The sequence below is a fragment of the Oncorhynchus tshawytscha genome, linkage group LG24 (genome assembly GCF_018296145.1).
Source record: "Oncorhynchus tshawytscha isolate Ot180627B linkage group LG24, Otsh_v2.0, whole genome shotgun sequence".
In the NCBI taxonomy this organism is placed as follows: Eukaryota; Metazoa; Chordata; class Actinopteri; order Salmoniformes; family Salmonidae; genus Oncorhynchus; species Oncorhynchus tshawytscha.
In genome coordinates, this window is record NC_056452.1 from 32636264 (window position 1) to 32661959 (window position 25696).

At 41.8% G+C, this 25696-nt stretch overlaps 1 protein-coding gene across 1 annotated transcript in view; it reads right to left on the minus strand.

Annotated features, from left to right (window-relative positions):
- Positions 1–25696, minus strand: part of LOC112237455 (AT-rich interactive domain-containing protein 4B) — a gene marked incomplete in the record, with an annotated part of 163348 nt that overhangs the window by 122566 nt on the left and 15086 nt on the right. Inside the window, 1 exon segment of the mRNA XM_042305692.1 lies at positions 3086–3196. Coding sequence (XP_042161626.1) covers positions 3086–3196 — 111 coding nt within the window.

Consider the following 25696-nt stretch of genomic DNA (forward strand, 5'->3'; position numbering starts at 1 on the left):
TTTTACATGAGTTGTCTTGTTGTTATTACTCCTTCAGCTCCATTCAACCCCTCCCATCTACCTCTCTACACCATCCATATTGGATTTCTATTTACCATATATTTTCAACTGTGCTGTGATGCTTCACAAAAGTGCTGAACATTTCAATTCTCATAGTTTCTACAGATTGTAAATTAAAGATAAACATTTATGCTAAAATATTTCTAAAATAATTCTTACATTATTGATTGATTGACTATGACGTTTCAAATCACCCAGTATTTCTATCTGCAGCGTTAATTCTAGGTAAATGTTACAATTCTTCAGCCATTCCTGGACTTGTGACCAAAAACGAGATACATATGGACAGTACCAAAACAAATGACCAAATTACTCCTCGCAGCAAAACCATGTATGTACATGGTTTATCCCTCATACATAAAACATTATAGTGGTCGCAAGAATTGTGTACAATAGTTTAAATTGAAAAATTCTATGTTTTGAAACCGGCGTCGTTTTGCAAATCGATTCATAAAACCAAGTGGAATCGGTACGAAAATTCTACCCAACTAGTTTTCTATTTCTGTCAGCGGTCAATGTTTTGGTCCTTAAATGAAACTGGTATATAAACTCAGCAAAAAAAGAAATGTCCCTTTTTCAGTCTTTCAAAGATAATTTGCAAAAATCCAAATAACTTTACAGATCTTCATTGTATCGAGTTTAATCTCTTTTGGGTAGGGGGCAGTATTTTCACCTCCGGATGAAAAGTGTGCACAAAGTAAACTGCCTGTTACTCAGGCCCAGAAGCTAGGATATGCATATCATTGGTAGATTTGGATAGAAAACACTCTGTGTTAAAACTGTTAAAATAATGTCTGTGAATATAACAGAACTGATATGGCAGGCGAAACCCAGAGGACAAACCTTCAAGGGGAAAAAAGGTTTATTGAGGTCATAGGATTTTCCAATAGGTTTCTATGGGATACCCTTATTATTAGGAGCCTGGTTGCAGTTCCTATGGCTTCCACTAGATGTCAACAGTCTTTAGAAATTGTTGGATGTTTGTCCTTCGAGAAATGAAGAAGTAGTCCTATTCATTGTAAGTGTCACTCCAGGTTGTTTTTATCCGGTATTAGAAACAGTTTACTCCGTCTTAAATATTATTGATTATTTACGTTTTAGGCCAGCCTCAGACCAGCCTCAGACCAGCCTCAGGCCAGCCTCAGGCCAGCCTCAGACCAGCCTCAGACCAGCCCCAGGCCAGCCTCAGACCAGCCTCAGGCCAGCCTCAGACCAGCCCCAGGCCAGCCTCAGACCAGCCTCAGGCCAGCCTCAGGCCAGCCTCAGACCAGCCCCAGACCAGCCTCATGAGGTTGAATTAGGAACATTGTTTGAAATGTTTGGACCAAGTTTATAGGTAACCTATTAGAAACTATGTAGGCATGTTGGGCGAGTTGAAACTGGTGTATTTCTGAATCAAAAGCGCCAAATAAATTTACATTTTTGGGACATAAAGAAGGACATTATCGAACAAAAGGACCATTTGTGATGTTTCTGGGACCTTTTGGAGTGCCAACAGAAGAAGATCTTCAAAGGTAAGGCATTAATTATGTCGCTATTTCTGACTTGTGGAACACCTGCCTGGTTGAAATATGATTTTCATGTGTTTGAATGCGGGGCGCTGTCCTCAGATAATCGCATGGTCTGCTTTCGCCGTAAAGCCGTTTTGAAATCTGACACAGCGGCTGGATTAACAAGAAGTTAAGCTATATTTTGATGTATAACACATACATTTTCAAGAATGTAAAAAAATATATATTTTTAAATTTAAGATTTTTTTAATTTCGCGCTCTGCAATTTCACCGGATGTTGGCCAGGTGGGATGCTACCGTGCCACAATAAGTTAAATACTGTTTTCCATGCTTGTTCAATGAACCATAAACAATTAATGAACATGCACCTGTGGAACGGTCGTTAAGACACTAACAGCTTACAGACGGTAGGCAATTAAGGTCACAGTTATGAAAACTTAGGACACTAAAGAGGCCTTTCTACTGACTCTGAAATAAAACACCAAAAGAAAGATGCCCAGGGTCCCTGCTCATCTGTGTGAACGTGCCTTAGGCATGCTGCAAGGAGGCATGAGGACTGCAGATGTGGCCAGGGCAATAACTGCAATGTTCGTACTGTAAGACGCCTAAGACAGCGCTACAGGGAGACTGGACAGACATCTGAACGTCCTCGCAGTGGCAGACCACGTGTAACACCTGCACAGGATCGGTACATCCAAACATCACACCTGCAGGACAGGTACAGGATGGCAACAACAACTGCCCGAGTCACACCAGGAATGCACAATCCCTCCATCAGTGCTCAGAAAGGGAGAGAGACGACAGTAGACGGAGGTGACGGCACCGTAAGGGAGAGAGACGACAGTAGATTGAGGTGACGACACCGTAAGGGAGAGAGAGACGACAGTAGACGGAGGTGACGGCACCGTAAGGGAGAGAGAGACGACAGTAGACGGAGGTGACGGCACCGTAAGGGAGAGAGAGACGACAGTAGATTGAGGTGACGGCACCGTAAGGTAGAGAGACGACAGTAGACAGAGGTGACGGCACCGTAAGAGAGAGAGACGACAGTAGACGGAGGTGACGACACCGTAAGGAAGAGAGAGACGACAGTAGATTGAGGTGACGGCACCGTAAGGTAGAGAGACGACAGTAGACAGAGGTGACGGCACCGTAAGGGAGAGACAGACGACAGTAGATTGAGGTGACGGCACCGTAAGGGAGAGAGACGACAGTAGACAGAGGTGACGGCACCGTAAGGGAGAGAGACGACAGTAGACGGAGGTGACGACACCGTAAGGGAGAGAGATGAGAACCTCTGACAAGGCTAATCTCTCATTGACCAAACCTTTTAGCAGTCACACACAGTTTGTTTCATCCTGGTCTAAACTAGACCAAGTTACTAACCAATTACCTACCATTAACCAGTTCCCTGGTTAAACAGCTACAACTTCATCAACAGTTTAATAGATCATCATATTGTATTACCAACAGCACTACCACTAGGCCATTAACAGTGTTCAACAGTATATTACCTTGGCCTTGACCAGTCTCTTGGCAGTCTTAATCTTGGCCTCACAGAAAGCACCTCTGTACTTGGCGCTGACATCAGTGCCCACTGTCAGGTAGGGCGGCTCCTCCGGAGTCTGAAGAGAGAGAGAGGGGGAGGGAGGGGACACGGAGTGGAAGGGAGTCAATAATGCCACACAGCTTAGTGAAGACGAACAAGAGATTCAAATGAGTTCAGAGCAGTGAGTGAATAATACCACAGATATATGATGACTATCTTAACACCAAGAAACTTACATTCTCATTTGTCTTTTATTACTAACAGCTGATGGCTACTTTATCGATGTTCATACTATAACTGAGATGTGACTCTGGATAATAGTATCTGATAAATGACGGACATGTCAATGATAAACAAAAGTTTAACACAAATCAGGGATAATAGTAGGGACTCGGGTCAATGAGCGAGGACTCGGGTCAACGAGCGAGGACTCGGGGCAACGAGCGAGGACTCGGGTCAACGAGCGAGGACTCTGAGCAACGAGCGAGGACTAGGGTCAAGGAGCGAGGACTCGGGTCAAATAGCGAGGACTCGGGGCAACGAGCAAGGACTAGGGGCAACGAGCAAGGACTCGGGGCAACGGGCAAGGACTCGGGGCAACGAGCGAGGCCTCGGGTCAACGAGCGAGGACTCGGGTCAACGAGCGAGGACTCGGGTCAACGAGCGAGGACACGGGTCAACGAGCAAGGACTCGGGGCAACGAGCGAGGACTCAGGGCAACGGGCGAGGACTCGGGGCAACGGGCGAGGACTCGGGTCAACGAGCGAGGACTCTGAGCAACGAGCGAGGACTCGGGTCAACGAGCGAGGACTAGGGTCAAGGAGCGAGGACTCGGGTCAAATAGCGAGGACTCGGGGCAACGAGCAAGGACTCGGGGCAACGAGCAAGGACTCGGGGCAACGGGCAAGGACTCGGGGCAACGAGCGAGGCCTCGGGTCAACGAGCGAGGACTCGGGTCAACGAGCGAGGACTCTGAGCAACGAGCGAGGACTAGGGTCAACGAGCGAGGACTCGGGTCAACGAGCGAGGACACGGGTCAACGAGCAAGGACTCGGGGCAACGAGCGAGGACTCGGGGCAACGGGCGAGGACTCGGGTCAACGAGCGAGGACTCGGGGCAACGAGCGAGGACTCGGGGCAACGGGCGAGGACCCGGGGCAACGAGCGAGGACTCGGGTCAATGAGCGAGGACTCGGGGCAACGGGCGAGGACTCGGGGCAACGGGCGAGGACTCGGGGCAACGGGCGAGGACTCGGGGCAACGGGCGGGCGGGGCAACGGGCGAGGACTCGGGGCAACGAGCGAGGACTCGGGTCAACGAGCGAGGACTCGGGGCAACGAGCGAGGACTCGGGTCAACGAGCGAGGACTCGGGTCAAGGAGCGAGGACTCTGAGCAACGAGCGAGGACTCGGGTCAACGAGCGAGGACTCTGAGCAACGAGCGAGGACTGGGGTCAAGGAGCGAGGACTCGGGTCAAGGAGCGAGGACTCGGGGCAACGAGCGAGGACTCGGGTCAACGAGCGAGGACTCGGGGCAACGAGCGAGGACTCGGGTCAACAAGCGAGGACTCGGGTCAAGGAGCGAGGACTCTGAGCAACGAGCGAGGACTCGGGTCAACGAGCGAGGACTCGGGTCAACGAGCGAGGACTCGGGTCAACGAGCGAGGACTCGGAGAAGGTCAAAAGAAAGTGAAAATAGCCACCGTAGGAATCCCCAGACACAGCCATGTATGCCTACGTGCTCCTTCTCTTCATCCATGACACCGTTATACAGTCTACAGTCTACAGGGTCAGCAGGCTTCATTACACCGTTATACAGTCTACAGGGACAGCAGGCTTCATTACACCGTTATACAGTCTACAGAGTCAGCAGGCTTCATTACACCGTTATACAGTCTACAGGGTCAGCAGGCTTCATTACACCGTTATACAGTCTACAGGGTCAGCAGGCTTCATTACACCGTTATACAGTCTACAGAGTCAGCAGACTTCATTACACCGTTATACAGTCTACAGGGTCAGCAGGCTTCATTACACCGTTATACAGTCTACAGGGTCAGCAGGCTTCATTACACCGTTATACAGTCTACAGGGTCAGCAGGCTTCATTACACGTTATACAGTCTACAGGGTCAGCAGGCTTCATTATAGCCATGTACAGAGTCAGCAGGCTTCATTATAGCCATGTACAGAGTCAGCAGGCTTCATTATAGCCATTTAAAAAGTCAGCAGGCTCAATTATAGCCATCTAGAGTCAACAGGTTTCATTATAGCCATCTACAGTCTACAGGGTCAGCAGGATCAATTATAGTCATATAGAGACAGCAGGCTTCATTATAGCCATCTACAGTCTACAGGGTCAGCAGGCTTCATTGTAGCCATCTACAGTCTACAGAGTCAGCAGGCTTCATTATAGCCATCTACAGTCTACAGGGTCAGCAGGCTTCATTGTAGCCATCTACAGTCTACAGAGTCAGCAGGCTTCATTATAGCCATCTACAGTCTACAGGGTCAGCAGGCTTCATTATAGCCATCTACAGTCTACAGGGTCAACAGGCTTCATTATAGCCATCTACAGTCTACAGGGTCAGCAGGCTTCATTATAGCCATCTACAGTCTACAGAGTCAGCAGGCTTCATTGTAGCCATCTACAGTCTACAGAGTCAGCAGGCTTCATTGTAGCCATCTACAGTCTACAGGGTCAGAAGGCTTCATTATAGCCATCTACAGTCTACAGGGTCAGCAGGCTTCATTGTAGCCATCTACAGTCTACAGAGTCAGCAGGCTTCATTATAGCCATCTACAGTCTACAGGGTCAGCAGGCTTCATTGTAGCCATCTACAGTCTACAGAGTCAGCAGGCTTCATTATAGCCATCTACAGTCTACAGAGTCAGCAGACTGAATGTTTGTTTATGTGTTTTTGTCGCACTGCTTTGCTTTATCTTGGCCAGGTCGCAGTTGTAAATGAGAACTTGTTCTCAACTGGCCTATCTGGTTAAATAAAGATGAAATAAAAAAATATCTAAAAAATAATAGCCATCTACAGTCTAAGTCAGCAGGCTTCATTGGTCAAATAGCTTTAACAAAGCCTGGAGGTGTGTTGGGTCATTGTCCTGTTGATAAACAAATGATAGTCCCACTAAGCTCAAACCAGATGGGATGACATATCGCTGAAGAATACTGTGGTGGCCTTGCTGGTTAAGTGTGCACTAAATTCTAAATAAATCACTGACAGTGACAGCAGCAAAGCACCCCCACACTGGAGGTCGACCGATTAATCGGAATGACCGATTTCAAGTTTTCATAACAATCGGTAATCTGCATTTTTGGATGCCGATTATGGCCGATTACATTGCACTCCACGAGGAGACTGCGTGGCAGGCTGACTACCTGTTACTCCACGAGGAGACTGCGTGGCAGGCTGACTACCTGTTACTCCACGAGGAGACTGCGTGGCAGGCTGACTACCTGTTATGTGAGTGCCGCAAGGAGCCAAGGTAAGGTGCTAGCTAGCATTAAACGTATCTTATAAAAAACAATCAGTCTTAACATAATCACTAGTTAACTACACATGGTTGATGATATTACTAGTTTATCTAGCTTGTCCTGCGTTGCATATAATCAATACGGTGCCTGTTAATTTATCATCGATTCACAGCCTACTTCGCCAAATATGAGCATTCCCGAAAAAAGCACTGTCGTTGCACCAATGTACCTAACCATAAACATCAACGCCTTTCTTAAAATCAATACACAAGTATATATTTTTTCAACTTGCATATTTAGTTAAAAATACATTTACGTTAGCAGGCAATATTAACTTGGGAAATTGTGTAACTTCTCTTGCGTTCTGTGCAAGCTAGGTCAGGGTATATGCAGCAGTTTGGGCCGCCTGGCTCGTTGCTAACTCTTCCTGACAAAGACCGTAATTAATTTGCCAGAATTGTAGATAATTATGACTTAAAACATTGAAGGTTGTGCAATGTAACAGGAATATTTAGACTAATGGATGCCACCCGTTAGATAAAATACAGAACGGTTCCGTATTTCACTGAAAGAATACATTTTTTGTTTTCGAAATTATAGTTTCCGTATTTGACCATATTTATGACCAAAGGCTTATATTTCTGTGTGTTTATTATATTATAACTAAGTCTATGATTTGATAGAGCAGTCTGACTGAGCGGTGGTAGGCAGCAGCAGGCTCGTAAGCATTCAGTCAAACAGCACTTTAATGCATTTGCAAGCAGCTCTTCGCAATGCTTGAAGCACAGCTGTTTATGACTTCAAGCCTATCATCTCCCGAGATTAGGCTGGCAATACTAAAGTGCCCATAAGAACATCCAGTAGTCAAAGGTATATGAAATACAAATGGTATAGAGAGAAATAGTCCTATAATTCCTATAATAACTACAACTAAAACTTCTTAACAGGGAATATTGAAGAATATGTTAAAAGGAACCACCAGCTTTCATATGTTCTCATGTTCTGAGCAAGGAACCACCACCTCCTCCTCCACCACCACCTCCTCCTCCACCACCTCCTCCTCCTCCTCCACCACCACCACCACCTCCTCCTCCTCCACCACCACCACCACCTCCTCCTCCTCCATGCTTCACGGTGGGAACCACACATGCAGAGATCTGTTCACCTACTCTATGTCTCACAAAGACACGGACGTTTGAACCAAAAACAAAAAAATTGGACTCATCAGACCAAAGGACATATTTCCACCGGTCTAATCTCCATTGCTCATGTTTCTTGGCCCAAGTCTCGTCTTCTTATTGGTATCCTTTAGTAGTGGTTTCTTTTCAACCATAAAGGTCTGATTCATTCACACAGTCTCCTCTGAACAGTTGATGTTGAGATGTGTCTGTTACTTGAACTCTGTGAAGCATTTATTTGGGCTGCAATTTCTGAGACTGGTAACTCTAATGAACTTATCCTCTGCAGCAGAGGTAACTCTGGGTCTTCCTTTCCTGTGGCGGTCCTCATGAGAGCCAGTTTCATCATAGCGCTTGATGGATTTTGCGACTGCAATTGAAGAAACTTTCAAAGTTCTTGACATTTTCCGCATTGACTGACCTTCATGTCTTAAAATAATGATGGACTGTCATTTCTCTTTGCTTATTTGAGCTGTTCTTGCCATAATATAGACTTGGTCTTTTACCAAATAGGGCTATATTCTGTATACCACCCCTACCCTGTCACAACACAACCGATTGGCTCAAAACACTACCTCATGAAGCTGGTTGAGAGAATGTCAAGAGCGTGAGAAGCTGTCATCAAGGCAAAGGGTGGCTACTTTGAAGAATCTCAAATATAAACCATATTTTGATTTGTTTAACACTTTTTTGGTTACTACATGATTCCATATGTGTGATTTAATAATGTTGATGTCTTAGTACAAATAAAGAAAAAACTCTCAAATGAGGTGTGTCCAAACTGACTGACTGACTGGTACTGTGTGCGTGCGTGCGTGCGTGCGTGCGTGCGTGCGTGTATTGTATAGATAATTATTTTATACATATTTAACCTCTTCTGGGTAGGCAAAAAACTATCTTTAGACTTTCATTTTTTAAACCGGAACTGGTTACCTCAAGACGAGTCCCGTGACACTTATGGGGGTTGTAGAGCGAAAAGGAGACCACATATGACTTCGTGAGTCTCCCCTTTCCATAGAGTGGTCATTATAGTTTTTTAGGTCAAACTGTTTGTGAGAATACCGATTTTCGGGATGTCTCATGGTCTGACCAACACTGCTCTAGTTCTGTCACCTTCCACCACAGATGGGATGTCTCCTGGTCTGACCAACACTGCTCTAGTTCTGTTACCTTCCACCACAGATGGGATGTCTCCTGGTCTGACCAACACCTCTCTAGTTCTGTCACCTTTCACCTCAGATGGGATGTCTCCTGGTCTGACCAACACTGCTCTAGTTCTGTCACCTTTCACCTCAGATGGGATGTCTCCTGGTCTGACCAACACCTCTCTAGTTCTGTCACCTTTCACCTCAGATGGGATGTCTCCTGGTCTGACCAACACTGCTCTAGTTCTGTCACCTTCCACCACAGATGGGATGTCTCCTGGTCCGATAAACACTGCTCTAGTTCTGTCACCTTCCACCTCAGATTGAGAGGTGCGATGTGTGCAATGCAAAAAAAAAACTGATCTCTAGTTTTAAACTGACAGATTTTGGTGGGGCTTTTTTTGTTATGTTTATTAGATTGACACACCGGTGCGTCAGTAGACTCTCAGGGGGTTAAAGAGATGGGTGGGGCTAATGTTTAAGAGGCTAATATGGGTGGGGCTAAATGTTTAAGAGGCTAAGATGGGTGGGGCTAAGGTTTAAGAGACTAAGACGGGTGGGGCTAAGGTTTAAGAGGCTGAGATGGGTGGGGCTAAGGTTTAAGAGGCCACGATGGGTGGGGCTAAGTTTTAAGAGGCTAAGATGGGTGGGGCTAAGGTTTAAGAGGCTAAGATGGGTGGGGCTAAGGTTTAAGAGGCTAAGATGGGTGGGGCTAAATGTTTAAGAGGCTAAGATGGGTGGGGATAAGGTTTAAGAGACTAAGATGGGTGGGGCTAAGGTTTAAGAGGCTAAGATGGGTGGGGATAAGGTTTAAGAGGCTAAGATGGGTGGGGCTAAGGTTTAAGAGGCTAAGATGGGTGGGGCTAAGGTTTAAGAGGGTGTGAACGATGCTGAATGGGCTCAAAAAGAGATCTCTCTTGTGAAACTTTTCAAGGAGATGTTCTGGTCTACAAGGTAAGTTTATCAAATTTATTTTGCATGTTTCCCTCGCCTGCAGTGTGTGATATACCACAGGGTTCGATACTCCAACCAAAACAATCGCATTTACGACCGCTTTACGTGGCAGTATGGCACATGTTTAATTGGCAGTGAAAATACATGTACTTGTTCAGGTTAGTTTAACATTTTTATTTTTGCATCAATTGACCAAAAATAAACCAACTTACATAGGAGTTTTTGGAAACTCTCCGGGCCAGTCGATGATCCCCGTCAGTGGCCCGCTTGGGAAATTGAAAAAATATATATATTGTAGTAAGGCTCTTTTTAATTCAGGCTACATAATTTATTAAACTTTTTTTTAAAATTTTAAATGATGGATCCCCGAAGCTGTTCGTTGTGTCGATTATTTATCACACGAGCGCTGCACACATATAGCCCATAGATAATCTGTCAGGTAGAGAGAGCGCGTAGGTCTGAAACAGCTGTGTGGAGCAGCTCAGTGAAGACCGACAGCAGTAGGGGTACGAAAGATGTTCCAACTGATGCTCTCTACCAGTACATGTTAAGGCAAGAATGGGTACACAAACCAGGTATTCAAAACATTCACAGTCTTGCTTTAATATCCGCAATTCAGTCATCGTGGAATATCCTGTCTTTAAAATCACACATTTTGTCTCCTTAAAAAGTATTCATATCCCGTGACTTATTTTGTTGTTGTTACATTCAAAATGGATTAAATATTTGTTTCTCTACACACAATACACCATAAAGGACGAAATACTCATTTATTGGAACTAAAATACAGAAATATCTCATACTAACATAAGTATTCACACCCGAGTCAATACTTTGTAGAAGCAACTCATCAAGGGGTATGAATCATTTCTGAAGGCAATATACTTACAGAAAACACTGACTGCAGTCTGTAGTCGAGAGAGAGAGAGAGAGAGAGAGAGGGAGAGAGAGAGAGAGAGAGAGAGAGAGAGAAAGAGAGAGAGAGCGAGCTCAGGAGAGCGCTCGAAAGAAAGACATATATCGAGAGCGAGAGAGAGATCAAGAGAGACTGGGGGCGTGCTCACCAGGACCCAACGTTTTGAAACCTTCAGATAGAAATAGCCTTTGCTATGTAGAACAAACATGCCTCTGAAAAGTAAAATAAGGAATCACGTTGTCTCTATTCATGGAATTCCTATCTGCAAAGTTTGGATACTGAGCATGGCCCTGATATTAGCAGACTGATCCTTTCCCACAAACAAAAGAGCAGCAGATATTACATATCTAGGCCTGTATTTAGATAGGTATTTTGTTAATAGTATTAAGATGTCATTTAGAAGAGCCATTGTCTGAATGTGTTCTAAACCAAGCTGCCTGTCCCTGGTATTTCATGGTCAGAATGTTGTACACTTCCTCAAAACTCTACACATCTGTGGCATTGTGTTGTGTGAAAAATCGGTACATTTTAGAGTGGCCTCTTATTGTCCCCAGCACAAGGTGCACCTGTGTAATGAGCGTGCTGTTTAACCAGCTTCTTGATATGCCACACCTGTCAGGTGGATGGATTATCTTGACAAAAGAGAAATGCTCACTAACAGGGATGTAAACAAATTTGTGAACAACATTTGAGAGAAATAAGCTTTTTGTGCGTATGGAACATTTCTGGGACATTTTATTTAAGCTCATGAAACAACACTGTACATGTTGCGTTTATATTTTTGTTCAGTATAATTCCTATTTAACAAAACTGTATGAATAAGGCTTGAAATGTCACGCTTTCCAAATATAGTATAATCCAATTATAAAACTAAGATTTCCCCTTCCTTATAACTGTGAAATATATATTTGTTCAGTGTTAAAGAACATCTGCATATTTTCTACAAGGTCTCTCTTGAGCAAAACATCTGCCCCCACAGCTGTGAACGTCACACAGAGCTCTAGCTTGGCTTCCTGAACTAGGGGACTACTGTAGACCAGGGTAGGGGAATACTGTAGACCAGGGTAGGGGACTACTGTAGACCAGGGTAGGGGACTACTGTAGACCAGGGTAGTAAAGTAAGTCACCTTTCATCACATATTACTGTTGTCCGTCTACGATAATCAGAAAGTGTGTTTTTTTTATATCTGTGAATTATTTATGTAATGGCAATAAATCGATCTCTGAATTGTGCCGTGATGAAACTTCTCTCTCCTGCTGCGCTACGACATTGTAGGCTTTGTCAGTGGCTGGGGAGTTCAGCCAGGAGTTGATTGACAGTCGAAGGAGCAAATTAAATAGCAGGAGGGCCGTCCCAGCTTCAAGTGGTTTCAGATTTCGCATCCAACATCACAAAGGCTCAGATATAGATACTCTTGTGTCTGTGGAAACCAGGGCTACCGCTCAATGCAAGCCATTTCCATTTACGGTGTCCACAGATCGTTTTATAAGCGAATATGTTGATCGGAACCGGTACCAGAACCACGCAGGTCCTCTAAACAGAGGACTTTACATCTAAAAGGCTAATACCTTTGACCCGAGTTGACACCCTATTGCCTTTACAGTATGCTATTGGTTATCCTGGCCACAAGTAATGCACTACGGGTGCCATTTGTCTTGGAGTGGCACAGATGTTCATTAGCATCACATAAAACACACACCTGACACCTACCTACTTCCACAACCCTGACAACTCTGAAACAATCGAATGACAGCCAGACAGAAACAATCACTCACTCATCCATCCATCAACATCATGACAACTTCCACAACCTTGCAGTATCAGTGTCCAACCTGGCTGTGACTGACTACCTGCTGTTAATCATCTTAAATTACATCCTCTACAGCTGTCAGACCTCTGTCAGAATCACACTGGTAGAAGGGTTTGGGGACTACTGGGTCACAGATGGGTCATTACAGTGGTCAAAACCGGGTAATATCAAGATGTTGGATGGTACAACCAAAACTGCAATTACTAATTACTATGAACAGGGGAAGGGGGGACAACACCAAATTCAAAGTGAATACATTACATAAGATAAAGAAACAATACTCCAAGCCGCAGTGCCATACTACTTGGCGTGGGGTGTGGGGGTGTCCATGGGTGGCTTTCGACAATGTTTAACTCATTGTTAGGAAAAGGTTCGGTGCAAATCGGACGTTTGATTCTATATTACATCAACATTATATGAATACTATAAATTAAAATGGTGAATTTGGATGCAACCAATTAGCTTACTTTCTCAGAGATCAAATTATATTCAACAAAATAATGCTGCAGGAATGCTAATCTTATTACATTCTAACAGAAACAATTTCATAATAATAATCTGAGATTGTGGGGGGTCGAAAGCCTTCTTCTTGTGCTTTGTGAGGTAGAACGACCCAGATGGGCTTCAGGGGTGAAGGAGGGGGGGCGTCCTGTACTCCCCACTAGGGTTGGGCAATATTATGACAGTGTCATCTATCGACGGTGATTGACAGCCATCGTGATGTATATAGAACGCAAGAGAGGAATGTAGTCTAGACAGAGCGGAGAATTCCACCAAAGCAGCACAAAATGTCCAGTCAGAAAATATTGTTTCTCTCTGAAAATAAGATAATAAGAATTCATAATAAAGAAAACAAACAGCATCCATTTGGATCTAATGACATTAATCAAGTTTAAACTTATTAAGAAATAAATGATCCTGCAGGGCAGAAAAGAGGTTGAAAACCAAACAATAAACATACATTAAATCAAGTTACATTTATTAACAGTATCCTATTTTCTCAAATATTCGAAAAGCCTAAGAAGGTGCTTTCCTAAAGCCGCCGCTTTCAACAACAAAAAACAAGAATGAAAAGTGTGAGTCTATAAGGCCTTAGGCATAGGGTATTCTCAATCACAGAGACACAACAAACCATATTAAGAGAGGATGAGGGAACGAGGCCAGAAGCAATTATTATCCCGTTCTGAAGACTGAAAACTGCCTCCCTCCAGCCCATGATATACAGTACCTTCTGAAATGATTCAGACCCCTTGACTTTTTCCACATTTTGCTACTTTACAGCCTTATTCTAAAATGTATTAAATAAATGAACAAATCCTCAGCAATCTACACACAATACCACACCATGACATCACAATACCACGTCATGCCATCACAATACCACATCATGTCAAAGCAAAAACAGGTTAAAAAAAACACAAATTAAAAAACTCCTTATTTACATAAGTATTCAGACGCTTTGTTATAAGACTCGAAATTGAGCTCAGGTGCATCCTGTGTCCATTGATCATCCTTGAGATGTTTCAACTTGATTGGAGTCCACCTGTGGTAAACTGAATTGATTGGAAATCATTTGGAAAGGCACAGACCTGTCTATATAAGGTCCCACAGTTGATAGTGCATGTCAGAGCGAAAACCAAGCCATGAGGTCAAAGGACATGTCCGTAAAGGTCCGTGACATGATTGTGTCTAGGCACAGAGCTGGGGAAGGGTACTAAAAAATGTCTGCGGTATTTATTTGTTTGTTTACCTTTATTTAACTAGGCAAGTCAGTTAAGAACAAATTTGTTATTTACAATGACGGCCTACCAGGGAACAGTGGGTTAACTTCCTTGTTCATGGGCAGAACGATATATTTTTACATTGTCCGCTCAGGGATTCGATCCAGCAACCTTTTGGTTACTGGCCCAACGCTCTAACCAGCATTGAAGATCCCCAAGAACACAATAGCCTCCATCATTCTTAAATGGAATAAGTTTGGAACCACCAAGACTCTTCCTAGAACCCAATCCGGCTGCGCCCATGCGCCATCGTGCGCCATCGTGCATACATTTATTTTGTCCCGCTACACCAAACGCGATCACGACACGCAGGTTAAAATATCAAAACAAACTCTGAACCAATTACATTAATTTGGGGACAGGTTGAAAAGCTTTAAACATGTATGGCAATTTAGCTAGTTAGCTTGCACTTGCTAGCTAATTTGTCCTATTTAGCTAGCTTGCTGTTGCTAGCTAATTTGTCTGGGATATAAACATTGAGTTGTTATTTTACCTGAAATGCACAAGGTCCTCTACTCCGACAATTAATCCACACATAAAACGGTCAACTGAATCGTTTCTAGTCATCTCTCCTCCTTACAGGCTTTTTGATCTTTGAACTTATATGGTGATTGGCATCTACACTTTCGTAGTATTACCACAACAACCGGCAAAACAGTTCGTCTTTCAATCACCCACGTGGGTATAACTAATGAGGAGATGGCACGTGGGTACCTGCTTCTTTAAACCAATGAGGAGATGGGAGAGGCAGGACTTGCAGCGTGATCTGTGTCAGAAATAGAAATGACTTCTATTTTAACCCATGGCAACATATATTCCTACATTTATTTTGCAATGCACGCAACGCGAGTGGTGTGGTCAGCCTATTAGAGCTGGCCATCCCGCCAAACTGAGCAATCAGGGGAGAAGGGCCTGATGATGAAACCAAGATTCAACTATTTTGCCTGAATGCCAAGCGTCACATCTGGAAGAAACATGGCACCATCCCTACAGTGAAGCATGGTGGTGGCAGCATCTGGCTGTGGAGGTGTTTTCAGTGGCAGGGACTGGGAGACTAGTCAGGATTGAGGCAAAGATGAATAGGTTCACCTTCCAACAGGACAATGGCCTTAAGCACACAGCCAAGACAACGCAGGAGTGGCTTCGGGACAAGTCTCTTAATGTCCTTGAGTGGCCCAGTCAGACCCCAATCTAACATCTCTGGAGAGACCTGAAAATAGCTGTGCAGCAACGCTCCCCATCCAACCTGACAGAGCTTGTATACAGTTACACAACACAATATTATGTTGATATTTAACTCCCATGTAGATGTAATCTTTTTGCCCTACTGTGTGTAGCCTTAGCCAGGGCTAAGCCAGGAATTTGACTTCTATAGGGGGGCACAGTTTTTTTCATTGGTTTTTATAGCGAAGACATCATTTAACTGTAAAAAATTTATAACATTTGTATGTGGCATGAACACAACCAGTCATGGTGTTTATCTGATTGCCAACCTACTTTTTGAAGTGATTTGTTTATCTTTGCACGTCCTGTACAAAATAATCCCAGCAGCCGAAAGGTGCACTGTTCACGCGCCAACTTTCCCTTTAATGGTGTAGTGCTATTTTTTTTAGGTGAGGTAGCAATAAAAATGAATTATGACATCATTTCTCAACGTTTGTACAGACAGATGTAGCCTATTGAATACCACTGTAGAATAGGCCTTTGCATAAAATTAGCAGTAGCAACGTCTGCCTATGCCCACACACCAAGTTAACCACACCTCACTTCAACATAGCCCATCACTGTCAATTTCCGTCCGCATGTCAATCATTTGATTGCAATCAGTTTCACTAGAAATATGCATTTCAATGTTATTGAATGACTGTTTCGTGATCAGACGGTGTTAACTAGTAGCCTTTCTTGTATGCAAAGGTTGTTTTAATCAAAGCATATCTCTGGCCTAGTGGAGCGCACTGTTGAGTTTTGGATGCATGAGGATTTGATTTGTTACTATTCAGCTACAGATAAGAAATGACAGACTTTTTGCTAGAACATAGGCCTATTATATCTGGTTCTGTAAAACACTAATGAATCATTATGATCTTGCCAGAAATTGATTCAACCTTGATCTAACTTTACTAAACCAGAACCATTGTGAGTAGTGATAATCTTTTATTTGTAGTAATAATAATAAATCATAATAGTAATACTACTACTACTACTATTACTACTACTACTACTACAAATAATATAATAGTAATAATAATCATAATAGTAATACTTGTAATAATAATACTATTAATAATGATAATACTCATAATAATAATAACAATTATAGTAATAATCATAATAACACTCAGAATAATAACAATACTAGTAATAAAAATAATAATAGTAATACTAGCAATGATAATAATACTAGTAACACTAATAATAATACTAGCAATAATAATAATAGTAATAGTAATAATAATACTAGTAATAATAATAATAATAATACTATGCGCAATAATACTAATAATACTAGTAATAATAATAATACTAGCAATAATAATAATAATACCGGTAATAATAATAATAATAATAATAATACCAGTAATAATAATAATACCAGCAATAATAATAATAATAATACAAGTAATAATAATAATAATAATACCAGCAATAATAATAATAATAATACCAGTAATAATAATAATAATAATACCAGTAATAATAATAATACCAGCAATAATAATAAGACCAGTAATAATAATAATAGTAATAATAATAGTAATGATAATAATAACAAATACTAATAATAATAATACTAGTAATAATAACAATATTAATACCAGTAATAATAATAATAATAATAATAATAGTAATGATAATAATACCACTAATAATAATAACAAATACGAATAATAATAATACTAGTAATAATAATAATAGTAGTAATAATAATAATAATACAACCAGTAATACTAGTAATAAGAATAGTAATTAAAAGTATAATACTACTACCAATATTACATATGATAGTAATAATAATAATAATAATAATAGTAATACTAGTAATAGTAATAATAAGTATACTACTACTGCTACTAATATATATAGTAGTAATAATAACACTAATAATTATAATAATAAGTATAATAGTAATAATAATAGTAATAATAATAATTGTAATAACAATCGTAATAATAATAGTAATAATAATAATATTCATCATAATCATAACCGTAATAGTAAGAATTATAAAACGAGGATGACTATTAGGTGTAGGCAACAGAACTTGAGAGTTATTTTAACATATTTGAGCTTCGAACCGTAGTGCTGAAAGGACAGCATCCTAACCAAGTGATTAATATCGTTCTGGGTTCCACTGCGCAAAAGGGGGTCCGTGGAGTTTTATGAACGTCAAGGCAGACTAGGGCTAGGCGATATGCGCAAAATATTGAATCAGTACTTTAAAAAAAAGGGTGCTTTTTGAGTAGTGAGTGATCCTAGGGTGGCAACACATACATTCTAAGTGATTTCAATGAGTCTTTCTCCATTCTGATTGGTTTATACTGTGCAATTCAACTTCAACCAAAACAAATGGCAGCACTTTTATAATTTCTGCATTTCCTGCACTCAATTAGAGTGGTGGAAAAAAAAATATATATATATAGTATAAGTAAAGATACGTTAATAGAATAGTACTCAAGTAAAAGTCACCCAGTAAAATACTTCAAGTATTTGGATTGAAATACACTTAAGTTTCAAAAAATAAATGTAATTAATAAAATATACTTAAGTATCAAAAGTCAAAATGATTTCAAATTCCTTATATTAAGCAAACCAGGCGGCACATTTTATTGTTTTTATGTCCGGATAGCCAGAGGCAAACTCCAACACTCAGACATTATTTACAAACAAAGCATATGTGTTTAGTCAGTCCGCCACACAAGAGGCAGGAGATGACCAGGGATGTTCTCTTGACAAGTGCGTGAATTGGACAATTTCCTGCCCTGCTAAGCACTCAAAATGTAACGACTACTTTCGGTATCTGGGAAAATTTATGGAGTAAAAAGTACAAGTCTTTTCTTTAGGAATGTAAGCGAAGTAAATGTTGTCAAAAATAAAAATAGTAAGGTAAGATACCAAAAATAAGACTTAAGTAGTACTTTTAAGTAAGTACTTTACACCAGTGCTCAATTGAGATCATTTCCACACTGCCACGTAGGGCTGCACGATATGGGTAAATAATCTAGGGCTTATTTTTAACCACCAAATATCGCAATTGTGATTTGACTTGGAATTAGAGCAAAACTGTGGGAATCATGGATATAGAATGACTATTCTAATTCTAAAGTTAGAATATAATAGCGGGCACTTTGAATAGAGTGTTGTTTGAGATGACAACAAATTAAATGCCAGGGAGGAGTTATTGTGACAGGGTAGGAACTAAAGTGTTGATAAGTGTTTCCTAGGGGACTCTACAAGCTTTGGCTACATTGCATGTTCTCTTAGCTACTTCATGTCGCTAACATATTCTTGCTTTGCATATTCCTCTTTGATTTAAAAAAAATACTGTTGCACAAACAAAATGCTAATTTAGGTCTACACCATCACTGGTATTATCAGGCTGCATTAGTTAGCTACGTTTTCTCTTACTCAGAACATGTATTAGCTAGCTAGCTATTAGCATTAGCAGCTAACAATTAGCATCACAAGATTTAGGGTAACTTGCTAAGAAAAAGACACACAAGCTGTTTGCTGATGTTAGAAACATAAGCTAATAGAGTCATTATAGAACGCTGGTGGATTTATATTAAGAAGCAAAGTGAAAACAACATTGTTGTCATCAACATGCTGCATCGACCATGCAGACTGAACGCAAGTGTCTCGTGGTTGAGGAACATCCTTGAGTGCCGTGGCGTGGCTTGGTCTGTGTGGAAAGTGGCACGGAGAGAAAGAGCGGCGAGAGACAACTCAAGTAGTGAAGTTAAACTATAAAAATGGACATTACACATGGCGTATCACATTTAACAAAACAAACATTCAAACGCTATAGTAATACCGGTATAGTAAAGTAAAAACCCAAACCGGTCCCCTGCATCAATACCTGTATATCATAAAATATGGTATACCCCTGAGGCAGACGCGGTGAATTTGGATCCTAGATCTCGTTGGTGTGAGGATAAGGTTCATGCTGTGAATCAGTTGGTCTGCTAAATGAAGTATTTTATTTTACCTTTATTTAACTCGGCAAGTCAGTTAAAGAACAAATTCTTATTTTCAATGACGGCCTAGGAACAGTGGGTTAACTGCCTAGTTCAGGGGCAGAATGACATATTTGTATCTTGTCAGCTCGGGGATTCGATCTTGCAACCTTTCGGTTGCTAGTCCTAACCACTAGGCTACCTGCCGCCCCTACGCTCTAACCACTAGGCTACCTGCCGTCCCTACACTCTAACCACTAGGCTACCTGCCGTCCCTACACTCTAACCACTAGGCTACCCTGCCGTCCCTACACTCTAACCACTAGGCTACCTGCCGTCCCTACACTCTAACCACTAGGCTACCTGCCGCCGCTACACTCTAACCACTAGGCTACCTGCCGTCCCTACACTCTAACCACTAGGCTACCTGCCGTCCCTACACTCTAACCACTAGGCTACCTGCCGTCCCTACACTCTAACCACTAGGCTACCCTGCCGTCCCTACACTCTAACCACTAGGCTACCTGCCGTCCCTACACTCTAACCACTAGGCTACCCTGCCGTCCCTACACTCTAACCACTAGGCTACCTGCCTCCCTACACTCTAACCACTAGGCTACATGCCTCCCCTACGCTCTAACCACTAGGCTACCTGCCGCCCCTACGCTCTAACCACTAGGCTACCTGCCGCCCCTACACTCTAACCACTAGCCTACCTGCCGTCCCTACACTCTAACCACTAGGCTACCCTGCCGTCCCTACACTCTAACCACTAGGCTACCTGCCGCCCCTACGCTCTAACCACTAGGCTACCTGCCGTCCCTACACTAACCACTAGGCTACCTGCCGTCCCTACACTCTAACCACTAGGCTACCTGCCGTCCCGACACTCTAACCACTAGGCTACCTGCCGTCCCTACACTCTAACCACTAGGCTACCTGCCGTCCCTACACTCTAACCACTAGGCTAACTGCCGCGCCGGCAACAACCATTTGCCATAGCCACATCAGGACTACTCAGAGCTATTCTGTTAATCTGGAATAGACTACATTTTCTTATCATGATTCTTCACAACAGTCTAAAATAAATCATGGATTTATTGTGATTGTGTAGGCTATATTACATGAATTTATTATACTTATTTTAAATGTAGATGTTCCAAAAGGTCAGAATCAGTGGCTTGTAGGCTGTGTGCGAAGCCAGGAGATGCTAAATGTGTTTGTTAATTAACGGTCAATTAACATGAGGCCGACAGTTATTTGATTGACAAATCACCGTCTGACAAAATAACATGACCACCACAGCCCTAGCTGAAGCCCTCCTTCCATTCCATAAGAGTAGAAGTTCTCAAGGATGAAATGTGCCAGCTCTTTGTCCACCAGGCTGGAGTCATTTCAACACCACTCACTACGACTAACCCACCTTGGCAATGGCATGACTATGTTCAGACCTTTTACCACATGATAAGAAATGCGGAAAATGTGTTGTTATTCATTTCATTATTTTATATAACCTTGATTTAACTCATTCATTTCATTAACGCTGGTACGATGCTTGAAATGGAATACAATAATGGAATACAATAAATTCAGCAACGGTACTACTGTTTTCTGTTCCATGTGAGCATCTTGTGAGAACGGAGAATCGTTTCAACATTATTTCACACCGAGTAAAGAAACCGAACAGCTCTACTCACATCATACATGTCACATAAGTTGCCGATTGCCCCCACTCACAATGTAATATCCAAAAATGACAGACCTATCGTTCTCCATATTAAACTCACTCCTTTTACTCTCATATCAGACACCAACAAGAAACTGGGACATATCCTGCAGGTAGGCAAAAGTCTGCAGAGACGGTTACCATAGAAACAACAGGAGAGGCTGTCAGTCACAACACAAAGTAAAAGCTACAACAGAGTGGTATATAAACTAGAAAATACAGTAGAATCCCCAGATCCTCCCCACAAACAGCCCAGTAGAATCCCCAGATCCTCCCCACAAACAGCCCAGTAGAATCCCCAGATCCTCCCCACAAACAGCCCAGTAGAATCCCCAGATCCTCCCCGCCCCACAAACAACCCAGTAGAATCCCCAGATCCTCCCCGCCCCACAAACAGCCCAGTAGAATCCCCAGATCCTCCCCGCCCCACAAACAGCCCAGTAGAATCCCCAGATCCTCCCCGCCCCACAAACAGCCCAGTAGAATCCCCAGTTCCTCCCCACAAACAGCCCAGTAGAATCCCCAGATCCTCCCGGCCCACAAATAGCCCAGTCTTGAATGTATGATGATGTTGTTGGCCGTTACCTTGTGCACAATAAAAAAATACTTCTTGATGTAAGAATCCATTTGAATAAATAGGGTTAAAATGAGGGTTAAAAATGAGGCCATGAACTAAAAGGCTAAAACATTGATAAAAAGTCCAGCCAAAGCCAGGACTTTAACCTGATCGAACATCTCTGGGGAGACCGGAGCATCTATGATGAAAATTACAGGCCTCTCTCATCTTTTTAAGTGGGAGAACTTGCACAATTGGTGGCTGACTAAATACTTTTTTGCCCCACTGTATATACACTACATACCATTCTTTCTTTTTTGTATGTTGTAAACAAACAGTATCCTTTCAGTTGAGTGTACTTGCGCATCGCCCGTCTACCGGGAAGTTGATGCTGTTGTGATGCAACCTCTGGCCAGCTTGTTAGCATAACAAATTACTAGCTAGACATTTTATGATTGTGCTCTGGGGGTTCGTAAACTCATAGCGCTTCACTCTCTGAGTGTTCAGCCACATACTGGACACTCTGGTGGAGGAGTAGGGTTGATCTCCTCACAACTGCAGTCAAGCACCCAAGCTAACTGGCTAACTTCCAGACGCAAATGAGAGAACACCCCACTCTGACCATTTTACTCTCCCTAGCAGAGCTGGTTAGGTTGTTTTCATGTTATCCAGAGCGTTGGTGACTGTAACTGTAATGCTGGCAAGAATTGAATTCATATTTTTATGCCGACGTTTACTGACACCGGACATATTAAACGGGTGTTGAGCGTTCAGGAATTCATCAGTTATTCTGCTCTCAGACAAGTCTCTGAAATCGGAGAAGATTGCCAGAGAGAATTAACAATGACCATTGAGAACGCACAACGACTATACCACTTAGCTAAGCTAAGAATTACATATAGTTAATATACTGGCAAGTCCAATGTATTAGCAGCCAACTAACGTTAGGGAGCTAGCTAACATACCAGTAACGTACATACTGATTACTGCTGTAATGATATGCTGTGGTTCGTAAGGACAGTGTAGCTAACAAACTGTCAGCCAACATAACGTGTAACGTAACTTATTTGACAAGTCATTACTTTATTACATTGCTCAACAACATTTGTCATAATTATGTGTGTATTATGGATCCCCTCTCGTCAGACTTCGGCTGCATATTTTCCACAATTTTCTTGAAATCTGAACAAGTTGAAGCCACGCCCATTTTCTGAAGAATTGTATTAGTGTTACTAAAAGCACGAGAAATACTCTCCACTGCTTGTATACTTCGTATTTTGGTGAATTTAGTATAACATCCGGGAACTTTTGGCACACTAACTATATCCATACTTTGACTAATAAGCATACTATTGTAATGAAACAGCAGGGAGCAGGTCTCGAACCCTCAACCTTCTAGCCCGAAGTCCAGCATGCTATCGACTGTGCCGCAAAAGCATACTGCTCGAGCGGCAGAGTCGATATCTGCTCTTATAAACTGAGGGTCGTTACACTATATACTCAATTTACATCACAAATAGTACAGTTAGTGTGGCCATACAGCTCTGGAAATGTCTGCAGCAACGCTCCCCATCCAACCTGACATGGGAGAAATGCCCCAAATACAGGTGTGCCAAGCTTGTAGAGTCATACCCAAGAAGACTCCAGGCTGTAATTGCTGCCAAAGGTGCTTCAACAAAGTACTGAGTAAAGGGTCTGAATACTTATGGAAATGTAATATTTCAGTTTTTATATATATATATATATATATATATATATATATATATATAAACCAAAACCTGTTTATGCTTTGTTATTACGGGTAATCGTGTGTACATTGCTGAGGGGGAAAAAACACATTTTAGAATAAGGCTGCAATGTAACAGAATGTGGAAAAACAGAATGTGGAAAAAGGGGTCTGAATAAATCCTTAATGCTCTGTATAATCATTACACGACTTTCTAGTAGCAGGACATTTCATGTAGGGCTGCACAATTACATTTCAATCCAAATTGCATATCCTACATATTAGAGGTCGACCGATTAATCGGAATGGCCGATTAATTAGGGCCGACTTCAGGTTTTCATAACAATAGGTAATTATGGCCAATTACGTTGCACTCCACGTGGAGACTGCGTGGCAGGCTGACTACCTGTTACTCCACGAGGAGACTGCGTGGCAGGCTGACTACCTGTTACTCCACGAGGAGACTGCGTGGCAGGCTGACTACCTGTTATGCGAGTGCCGCAAGGAGCCAAGGTAAGGTGCTAGCTAGCATTAAACGTATCTTATAAAAAACAATCAATCTTAACATAATCACTAGTTAACTACACATGGTTGATGATATTACTAGTTTATCTAGCGTGTCCTGCGTTGCATATAATCAATGCGGTGCCTGTTAATTTATCATTGAATCACAGCCTACTTCGCCAAGCAGGTGATTTAACAAGCGCATTCACGAAAAAAGCACTGTCGTTGCTCAAATGTGTACCTAACCATAAACATCAACGCCTTAAAATCAATACACAAGTATATATTTTTAAACCTGCATATTTAGTTAATATTGCCTGCTAACATGAAATTCTTTTAACTAGAGAAATTGTGTCACTTCTCTTGCGTTCTGTGCAACAGAGTCAGGGTATATGCAGCAGTTTGGGCCGCCTGGCTCAACCGTAATCGTTACGGACTGTGTGAAAACTTTCTTCCTAACAAAGACAGCCAACTTCGACAAACAAAAGAGCATTTCCTAAAAAAAAGCACAATCGTTGCACGAATCAATACATCAATGCCTTTCTTAAAATCAATATACAGAAGTGTGTATTCTTTAAAATTGCATATTTAGTTCAAATAAATTCATCTTAGCGGGCAATATTAAACTAGGGAAAATGTGTCACTTCTCTTGCGTTCAATGAACGCAGAGTCAGGGTATTATGCAACAGTTTGGGCCACCTGGCTAGTTGCAAACTAATTTGCAAGAATATTACGTAATTATGAGATACATTGAAGGTTGTGCAATCTAAAAGCAATATTTAGACTGATGGATGCCACCCGTTAGATGAAATACCAAACGGTTCCGTATTTCACTGAAAGAATAAAAGTTTTGTTTACGAAATGGATAGTGTCCGGATTTGACCATATTAATGACCAAAGGCTCGTATTTCTGTGTGTTATTATATTGTAATTAAGTCTATGATTTGATAGAGCAGTCTGACTGAGCGGTGGTAGGCAGCAGCAGGCTCGTAAGCATTTATTCAAACAGCTCTTCGCAATGCATGAAGCACAGCGCTGTTTATGAATTCAAGCCTATCATCTCCCGAGATTAGGCTGGCAATACTATAGTACCTATTAGAACATCCAATAGCCAAAGGTATATGAAATACAAATGGTATAGAGGGAAATAGTCCTATAATAACTACAACCTAAAACTTCTTACCTGGGAATATTGAAGACTCATGTTAAAAGGAACCACCAGCTTTCACATGTTCTCATGTTCTGAGCAAGGAACTTAAACATTAGCTTTCTTACATGGCACATATTGCACTTTTACTTTCTTCTCCAACACTTTGTTTTTGCAATATTTAAACCAAATTGAACATGTTTCATTATTTATTTGAGACTAAATGGATTTTATTGATGTATTAAATTAAGTTAAAATAAAAGTGTACATTGTTCATTCAGTATTGTTGGAATTGTCATTATTACATATACACATACATATACATATATACATATATATATATATATATATATATATATATATATATATATTATATATATATATTTGTGTATAAAACATTGAAATGTATGCATATCACAAGAGGCTCCTCCCTGTCTATACAACATGAACTAGCCACAACCAAACGTGAGGGAC